The sequence below is a fragment of the Bidens hawaiensis genome, unplaced genomic scaffold (assembly GCF_021521415.1).
Source record: "Bidens hawaiensis isolate Kalapana, Puna unplaced genomic scaffold, B.hawaiensis_p1.1 tig00050600_1, whole genome shotgun sequence".
NCBI classification, from domain to species: domain Eukaryota; kingdom Viridiplantae; phylum Streptophyta; class Magnoliopsida; order Asterales; family Asteraceae; genus Bidens; species Bidens hawaiensis.
The window spans coordinates 11650-21534 of NW_027499066.1; the positions used below are offsets into that span (position 1 = coordinate 11650).

General features: G+C 36.1%; 1 protein-coding gene across 6 annotated transcripts; it reads left to right on the top strand.

The window, feature by feature from the left end:
- The first annotated feature begins 271 nt into the window (after window positions 1-271).
- Window positions 272-9885, top strand: LOC143598630 (E3 ubiquitin-protein ligase PRT6-like). Of its 6 annotated transcripts, none has more exons than XR_013147149.1 (19): window positions 272-468; window positions 1034-2122; window positions 2205-3262; window positions 3341-3481; window positions 3567-3810; window positions 4013-4723; window positions 4797-4994; window positions 5094-5722; window positions 5812-5863; window positions 5939-6548; window positions 6626-6834; window positions 6923-7446; window positions 7529-7633; window positions 7719-7785; window positions 7963-8040; window positions 8177-8245; window positions 8357-8463; window positions 9246-9388; window positions 9618-9885. XR_013147149.1 is itself a non-coding variant. In XM_077076798.1 (19 exons), the coding sequence occupies exons 1-18, from the start codon at window positions 385-387 to the stop codon at window positions 8429-8431; spliced, it is 5841 nt and encodes a 1946-aa protein (XP_076932913.1). In that variant the 5' UTR covers window positions 273-384; the 3' UTR covers window positions 8432-8463; window positions 9630-9885. The 6 variants fall into 6 exon arrangements, 5 of the variants coding, with proteins under 5 accessions (XP_076932910.1, XP_076932911.1, XP_076932909.1 ...); XM_077076798.1 differs by lacking the exon at window positions 9246-9388 and having other exon boundaries at window positions 273-468; window positions 2205-2772; window positions 2875-3262; window positions 9630-9885; XM_077076797.1 differs by lacking the exon at window positions 9246-9388 and having other exon boundaries at window positions 274-468; window positions 2205-2775; window positions 2875-3262; window positions 9630-9885.

The window sequence follows — 9885 nt, forward strand, 5'->3', positions numbered from 1 at the left end:
GAAACAAGCCGTGGCGGTGACATGATTTACCTTTTTAACAGCAGAAAGCAAATAAATATAAATATAAATATAAGTAGTACGTAAAACAGGAAAAAGCCATCAGTAGACGCAATTAGTCATTTCAGCACATCTAGCCAAGCCAAGCCAAGCCAAGCCAAGCCAAGCCAGGCAGCACTCTCTTGTTGGTTGGTTGGTTTCTTCCGGAGTGAAGAGTTTGTTCATTAATATCTATATATCTTGTACCCCAAGATACTAATAATAACAACAATAAAACTAACACTCAAATCTCCAACCGAAGATTACGATTGATTGATATTCAATTCAGTCCTGTCGCCTGATACCGGCAACTGCTGCTATTGCGCCGATTGATTCAGGAATAATATTATGGAGATTGATTCATCTTCATCGTCTTCATCTGAACAACTCAACAACACTCCTCTTCTTTCTCCTACAGATCGTATACTTAAGGTACTACTCTTTAGCCCTAGTTTTTACCGATATTTGGGCATTGATTGATTCAGAAATGAATGTATCTCGTTTTCTGATTATTGCTTCACTATATGATTAGATTAGTTTGCAATTTGTTGAATATGATTCATTTTTGCTCTTAATTTCATGGTCAATTTTTCACAAATTCACCTTTTGTTGACTGACTGACTGACTGGCTGTGAAATTAAAATTAAAATATCTCTAGTTGGTTTTCGGTTTAGATGCATTAAAAAAAAAAGAGTGAGTTAGGTTATCTTATTATCTTAGATCTTTTCACTCTAATGCTCAATTTTTTGTTTCTGTATTGTAGTTTGTGGTTACAGTGGTACATGATGAATTAGCTTTCACTGGTTGTATCATGTAAATGAACAGATCTCTGGTTATCTTTTTAGGGCAAAACATTAATATTGCAATTTTAGTTCTAAGTATAAACATTAAATATACTTTACATGAAAAAAAGTGATTTTTAGATTCTGTATGATTTTATGAGAAAAAAAGGTTTTGAGTGTAATCATGTTAACTTTTTTTTTTTTTTTTGTATCAGAGGTTAGCTCTAATAGACGTTCCTGAAGAGAGCCTTGAGCATCTGCAATCTGGATTAATCACATATGTTAATAGAAACAGTTCCCGATTACAAGAAGTATTCAATGCAATCTTACCAACTGATGAAGAAATTGAGACTGCCATTGAAGCACAATCAGACTCCAACGTTGAAGATTTGCTTCACGAAAGCATGGTCTGGTTGCAGTGGTTGATGTTTGAAGGGGATCCTGTTGACATGCTACAACGACTGGCTGTGATGAATGCTGGCAAACGTGGCGTTTGTGGGTCCGTGTGGGGCCAGAATGACATAGCGTATCGTTGCAGAACATGTGAACATGATCCCACGTGTGCAATTTGCGTCCCGTGTTTCCAAAACGGTAACCATAAAGATCATGATTACTCTATTATATACACTGGTGGCGGATGCTGCGATTGTGGAGATGTGACAGCATGGAAACGTAGTGGATTTTGTTCTAAACATAAAGGAGCTGAACAGATACAACCGCTCCAAGAAGATATTGCGAGAACTTTAGGTCCCGTTTTGGATTATCTTCTTTTTTACTGGAAAAACAAATTGAAATTTGCAGAAAGTAACCACCAAAACAAGCCTACTGGTGATGATAATGCTACGGAACCAAAAAAGGTAGGAGATGTGCTAACATCGGCAGTGGTGGGGTTACTTTTAGAGTTTTGTAAGTGCAGTGAAAGTTTGCTTAGTTTTGTTTCGGGAAGATTATGCTCTGAGGTTGATATGTTGGATGTTATTGTAAGGGCGGAGATGTTTTTAAGTACAGAAGTTGTTCGGAAGCTTCAAGAGTTACTTTTGAAATTGCTGAGTGATCCTTTTTTTAAATATGAATTCGCAAAGGCGTTTCTAAAGTATTATCCCACAGTTGTTAATGAAGCTGTGAAAGAGTGTAAAGATTCTGTTTTTAGAAAGTATCAACTGTTACCGACGTTTTCTGTTCAAATATTCACTGTCCCGACTTTGACTCCGCGTCTCGCTAAGGAAATGGATCTTTTGACCATGCTTTTGGAATGTCTGACCAACATATTTAGTTCTTGTTCTCGCGAGGATCATCGCTTACAGGTAAAGTAGTCTTCTTTTTATATTCGTGTATTTTTAAATTTCCAGTATTTGTGTTTAATTAATATTTTGTTCACCTTTTCAGGTATCCAAATGGGGAAATCTGTATGAAACAACACACCGTGTTGTTGAAGATATCAGATTTGTTATGAGCCATTCGTCAATACCAAAATACATGACGTGTGAGAGGCGTGACATATCAAGAACATGGATGAAATTGTTGGCTTTTGTGCAGGGAATTAGCCCTCAAAAAAGAGAAACCAATATTCACATAGAAGAAGAAAATGAAAACATGCATTTACCTTTCGTTTTAGGTCATTCCATTGCAAATATCCATGCATTATTAGTGGCTGGTGCATTTGCCACTGAAGATGAATCAGCCTTCACTACTAATAAGCAGGATATTGATGAACAAGAGACGTTAAGACACGCAAAGGTCGGAAGACTTTCACAAGAAAGCTCGGTTTCTAGTTTGACTGCAAGGGGCACATCATTGGATTCTGAACCGAAAGCTGAAAGTATTCCAGTTTTAACTTCAATTTCATGGTTAATGTTCGAGTGTTTACGCGCCATTGAAAACTGGCTGAAATCTGACAATACCGCCAACACATCAACTCTTAATCTCTTAACTTCAAGAACAAGCAATGCTTCTGGTGGTAATTTCTTTCAATTAAAGAGAACATTATCTAAGTTTAGAAAGGGAAAAACTATTTCTGCACGTTTTGGTGCTCATCAGCGTGACACCATTTCTGCAGGTTTTGGAGCTCATGCGGTGGATGGAGATTACACAAACGAATTAGAGGCTTTGAGTTTAGCAGATTGGCCTGAAATTGAATATGATGTTAGTTCACAGGAGATTTCAGTACACATACCGTTGCACCGTTTGCTCTCGTTGGTCTTACAGAGAGCATTAAAGAGGTGTTATGGTGAATCTGAATCTGAATCATCTGCTGACTCATCAATTGTATCTGGTGATTTCTTTGGTCACGTGCTAGGTGGCTGCCACCCGTATGGGTTCTCTGCGTTTGTAATGGAACATCCTCTGCGTATTAGAGTTTTTTGTAGTGAAGTTCATGCTGGAATGTGGAGGAAGAATGGGGATGCTGCAATATTATCTTTCGAGTGGTACCGTTCGGTTCGCTGGTAGGAAAATAACAGTTAATTATCTAGTGGAAAGTTTGTTAGAAACTAATTTTTAGTTTTTATTTTGTTTAATTACAGGTCTGAGCAGGGTTTGGAACTTGATTTATTTATTCTACAGTGTTGTGCTGCATTAGCTCCAGCTGATCTGTATATTGCTAGAATTTTAAACCGATTCGGTCTATCAACTTATCTTTCTTTGGAGTTAGAAAGATCAAATGAGTATGTTTCTACTTGATTTGGTCAAATTTAACGTCTCTAATGCCATAGATTATGATGTAACACAAATATTATTTGATATTTTCAGGTATGAACCGGTTTTAGTGCAGGAGATGTTGAATCTTATTATACAAATAATAAAAGAAAGGCGATTCTGTGGATTAACAACTGCTCAATGTCTTCAACGTGAGTTAATCTATAAGTTATCCACCGGAAACGCCACTCATAGTCAACTGGTCAAATCGCTTCCTCGTGACCTTTCCAAACTTGACCAGTTTCAACAAATTTTGGATACAGTTGCTGAGTACTCATATCCATCTGGAATCAAACAGGTAATGGTTCATAAAATATCCAATATCATGAACAAAACCATTTCTTTTTACACATTACATTATTATTACAACAAACAACACTCGTACCCAATAAATCCCACAAATAGCAAAAGCTATCGCTAGGGTCTGGGGAGGGTGTGATGCAAGCTGACCTTACCTCTATCCATGGGTATATTACAATAATATTATATGTTTTATTTAGGGTATGTACAAGTTACGTTTAGAATACTGGAAAGAACTAGATTTGTATCACCCTCGTTGGAGTTCACGGGACTTACAAGTGGCAGAAGAAAGATACTTGCGGTTTTGCAATGTTTCTGCATTGACCAATCAGCTTCCAAAATGGTCAAAGGTTTATCCTCCTCTTAACGGGTTAGCCAAAGTAGCTACATGTAAAACAGTTCTACAAATCATTCGAGCTGTTCTCTTTTATGCACTTTTTACTGATAAGTTGGCGGCATCGCGGGCCCCTGATGGAGTTCTTATAACAGCATTGCACTTGTTATCACTAGCTTTAGATATTTCTCAGGTGCAGATCCAATCTGCTGATGTGGGTGTTTCTATTCCACTTTTAGCCTTTGCTGGTGAAGAAATATCTACTGGGTTAAACGGTGGATATGATAATCAGAGCTTATTGTCACTTCTTGTGTCATTAATGAGGATAAATCAAAGAGAAAATGCGTACAGTTTTGTGGAGTCTGGTGGGTTTGATCTTTCTTCTTTGATCAAGAATCTTCTTCAGAAATTTGCTGAGCTGGATTCTGGATGCCTTAATAAGTTGCAAATGTTAGCACCTGAAGTTGTTAATCAGCTCTCTTATTCTAAGCCTAGTGGTGATGCAAGTAACAGCGCTTCAATGTCCGATAGTGATAAACGGAAGGCAAAAGCACGTGAGAGACAAGCTGCAATAATGGTCAGTTCTCATTTACTTACAATTTTATATTTGTTTTAAACTCTGAGTTTGAGTTCAACTATGCTACACACAGAAAAAAATGAAGGCACAACAGTCAAAGTTCACGGAGAACATGAATTCAACATCAGAAGGAGGCTTAAATGATACAAATGAAGCCGAAGAAAGTATTTCTGATGTTGCGAATGAAACAGATAAACACGAGCAAGTAATTTGTTCTCTTTGTCATGATGCAAGTTCCAAGTCTCCTGTGTCTTTTTTGGTTCTTCTACAGGTTGGTAACCCATTTTTTATTCCTTTTGTTTATGTTAATTTTTATTATATTAGCTATGACTTCTCATTCTGATTATATGATTTGAATTCCTTGTTAAAGAAATCTAGGGTTGTGAGTTTACTTGACAAAGGCCCTCCGTCATTGGAAAAAGAAATTCAAAGATCTGGAAAGGAGCAAGTTTCATATAGTGATGAAGATTTGAACACTCAAACTTCAAGCAGTTCAGAAACAATGATATCTTCTGAATTAATGAATTTAGTTCAGAATGCAGTTAATGAATTTGCTTCTACTGGTGAGCCGCAAGAGGTTGATACTTTTCTGGAGTTTATAAAAACCCGTTTCCCGACTTTAAAGGATATTAAACGTTCTCAAACATCACATGATAATAGTGGTCAACCGACCACATCTGCGGGTGATGCGTTTGAAGAAAATATGTACACGGAGATTCTGCATGCTATGGAAAATGATATGATAAAGGCTGGGGATTTTTCAGCTGATGGGTGTAGTTCAAACGAATCTCTTTTACTTGCAAAGTACATTGCATATTTATCTGATGAGTTATTAAATAATCCGTCACCTTCAGTTGGCGGGTCCCGTAGTAAGGCACGGCCAAGTTCAGTGACTTCAGGTTTTGTACCGTCAGATTGCAATGGAGTTTATGTTTCTTCTTGTGGGCATGCTGTGCATCAGGAGTGCCTTGATCGTTATCTACGGTCACTAAAGGAAAGGTGGAAACTTTTTAAAAATGTTTTAATTTGCTAAAATGTTTTAATTATTATTATACATGAACTTCAATGCAAAATGTTATTCTTTGTAGATACACAAGAAGAATTGATTTCGAAGGAGGTCATATTGTAGATCCAGATCAGGTGTGTTTTGTTTGATTTTTTTATTAATAGTTTCTGATGCCAATATTTTCTTATTGTTTACTTTTTAATGTTTAGGGGGAGTTTTTATGTCCTGTTTGTCGAGGACTTGCAAATTCTGTGTTACCTGATTTATCTAGAGAAGGAGAAAAGGACAACAGTCAATTAAAAAGCCAATTTCTGTTCTCTTCGGATGCTAATGATGCTTTTCTCCTTAAACAATCACTCTCTCTTTTGCAAGCTGCATCTGATGTTTCTAGAAGGAATGAATTTCTCAAATCATTTCCAGTTCGATACAAACGAGGAACAAGCACCAATCTTGATTCTGTGATTCGTTTATTACATGAAATGTATTTCCTTGGGGATGGTAAAGTTCCGGGATCGAATCGGTTAAGTGACTCTGTCATCATGTGGGACACCCTCAAATATTCACTTATATCTACAGAAATTGCTGCTAGGTCTGAAAGGACTTCCTCAGTTACCAATTTTAGTGTTGGTGCTTTATACGAGGAGTTAAAGTCTTCGAGTGGATTTATTTTCTCATTATTGCTTAAAATTGTAAACCGTACTCGAGTTCAAAATTCACTTGATGTCCTCTTAAGATTTATGTTTGTTAATAAATTTGCAAAAACTATATGCTGTGCTGATGCTTTAAATGAACAACTTGGTGACACCTACAAAGTTGAAGGTATGTTTTCACTGATTATACAAAGTGAGTTACCTTATATTTTTTATAATATTAATCACGACAAAGTTGTTTTTCAGAAAGTATAATGAGTATGTTGGAAAAAGCTGACATGGGCAAACGAATCCCAGATATTCAATTTTGGGCAATGGCGTCATCCCCTGTGCTCACATCTGATGCTTTTTCAACTTTAATGTGGATTCTATTTTGTCTTCCAGTTCCTTTTATGTCTTCCGAGAAAGCATTTTTTCCTCTTGTTCATATGTGCTATGTGGTCTCCATAACTCAGGTTGATTTACCAACTTTCTTTTTCTTTATTAGATAAGTTGTCTATATCTTGCTTGGGTTTTGTTACTTATTTTATTTCTCTCTCACAGGCTGTGATAACATATTTTGGAAGAAATGAATCTATGACTGATACGGGTGGCCACGATTCTCTTATCACCGACATATACAAATTTGTGGGTGAACATGGATTCTTAAGCCAGTATTTTGTTTCCAACTATATGGATAATACTCGTGATATTAACGAGACAATTCGTAGTCTTAGCTTTCCGTTTCTCCGAAGGTGTGCGATATTATGGAAGTTAATTAACTCTTCCACTTCAACACCGTTTGGTGGGACCCTTAGGCCATCACAAACATTTGGAGATAGAATGGATTATGCTTTTAGCATTCCAGAAGAATCTTCCGAAATTAATGAGCTGGAGAGGATGTTTAAGATTCCCACATTGGACGACATTGTTAATGATGAACTGTCACGATCCTTGGTTAAAAAATGGTTGCAGCACATCGCTAGGGAATTTGAAGTTAGTACTCCTTCAGGGGTTTTGCACTTAACCCCTGTAGTCCCATTTAAGTTGATGGTTTTGCCATACTTATACCAGGATCTCTTGCAAAGGTTCTTATTATTTTTACAAGATTTTTTGCTTCTACTTTTATTTCAATTTTCAGTTCATTTACCAGTGATTTTGTGTCATTAGGTACATAAAAAGAAAGTGTGTTGACTGCGGAGCTGTTCAGGATGAACCTGCGTTATGCTTGTTGTGTGGTAAATTGTGCTCGCCAAGCTGGAAAACTTGTTGCAGGTTTGTTATGTGATTATTTAACAATGTAACCAAATTTTCTCTTCTTTATATGAACTTAAAATTGACGTGAGTTGTTGCTCTTTAGGAATAATAAGTGCCAAACTCATGCGATGTCTTGTGGTGCTGGTACTGGAGTATTTCTCTTGATTAGGGTAAGCCTTAACACATTTTTTCTTCTGAACATATTTGTTCATTAATGTTCATCAACTGAAATGTGTGCAATATTAACCTATCACATAAATGAAGTGTAAGCACAAAGTGGCCCGTGCAAATAGGTCTAGTTTAAAACTTGAATTCTGAAATCAGATATTGGAACTTCTTTTGTGTAGAAAACTACAATATTACTCCAAAGATCTGCACGTCAGGCACGCTGGCCATCTCCTTACCTGGATGCATTTGGTGAAGAGGTAACACGAAGTTCCACTCTTTACCTTTTTAAAAATTGTTTAGTCTTGTTTTAAATTTTTATTTCATTTCTATAAATGGGCATCGTATAAAGTTATCTAATAATTATTCATTATCGTTCTCTATGTACTTATGCAGGACATTGAAATGCATAGGGGAAAGCCATTATATTTAAACGAGGAACGCTATGCAGCTTTAAGTCATATGGTAACATGAGTTCCTCTTCCTAGATCTCTAATTTTTCTGACATAAAGTAATAAACTACCTTCATACATTTTAGTTTTCAACAAACTTGTCATTTATACTGTTTCTTGCCAGGTGGCTTCTCAAGGACTTGATCGGAGTTCAAAAGTGCTGCATCAAACGTCAATTGGTGCTTTCTTAATGCTTTAGATTGGATTCAGTGCAGTTGAATTCTACCCAAGGTCTGTTCCTCACAAATTTCTCTTGTAGCTTCATATTCTTTTTCATATTTTCTCCTTATTTGAAGTTTATGATTGCTAGAAACAGTTTCTGTATTTGATATTTAAAACCTCAAAACTAAGCATGTGGAAATGCTTTCAGAGTTGGCTTTTGCTATTTTTCTTCTAGAATGGCCTTATGCATTAAAAGAAGTTTTAATAAATTTTAGAGCATCAATTGGTTAGTTAATAGAAGGAAAATTCATTAAGTTATGAACATTACAGAATAAGGCGATTGCAACAGTTTAGTTCCACACTCCACAGTTTTAGTAGAATTCTTGGTTAAATACTGAAATATGTCATGGGGCTCAAGAAAATGTCTTGGCCCTCAATTTGCATCATGTTTTTGTGCCTTTGCGATTTGTATTTATATATATAAGAGCTTTTTAAAAAAAAGTAAAAAATTTCGTATACTTATATATTTTTTTAAAATCTAGATAAAATAACAAAATGCATGTTTTTTTCCTGTTAAAAAGAGTAGTATTTAGTTTTCTTGATTCTAGCTACTACTTTTAGAACCCGGATATTTTTTCCGTAAATATAGAGATGTGTTAACAGTGCTCTTGTAGCTTTTGAGAAACCTACTGACATTTAGTTAAAAGAATTAATAAAAAGAACTCCCTTGCTAATTGAGAACCTATGTATCTGTTATTGGCTGAAATTTGAGACTCAGCTTTTGGGTTTTTGTTTTTCTTCAAGGTTTTCATTTTGGTCTTTGTTCATTTTTTTATGCATTTTTGGTCCAGTTTTATGCTTTTTGTTATTTGGTGTGGTGGTGATGGTATATTATCGGCGCGCTGCTATCGTTTCAGTCATAATAAGTGGCGGTCGTGGTGGCAGTAACGGTGGTCAAAAGGTGGCACTAAATTCATGGTGGTTGCTTTGGTTGGTAAGTGGCAAACCCGCCATTCTGCTTTAATTCATTCTTCAGTGGGTCATTCGGCCCATTGATTTATGTCTTACCCAAGCCAACCCACCAGTTTGAACCAAGCTGGCCTTCTTTTGATTAGCAATATTAGTTAAATGGAAACATCTTAGAGTATATTCTAAGAAAAATATGTGCTGGATTCATATTATTTGATTTGGTTAGAATGATTTGTGATTTTGATATTTTGTAGCATTTTGGGCAGGCAGAGGATTTGATCGAGTGACATTTCATCGTATCCAAGACCGGCCGACCATGGTGTGGCATGTTTTCTATCCACCAGATTTGTACAGTTATTGTAAATATTTATGAAATACTTGTGCCCGAAATTGTTGAACGTTCAACTATGAAACGAACCGATATATAGTGACCACAATATCCTATGGTGGTGTAAGCGTTTGCAAATCTTTGATGTTTTCTTTATATGTTGTAGTGCGATTTCTTTTTGGTTGTGCTTGAAA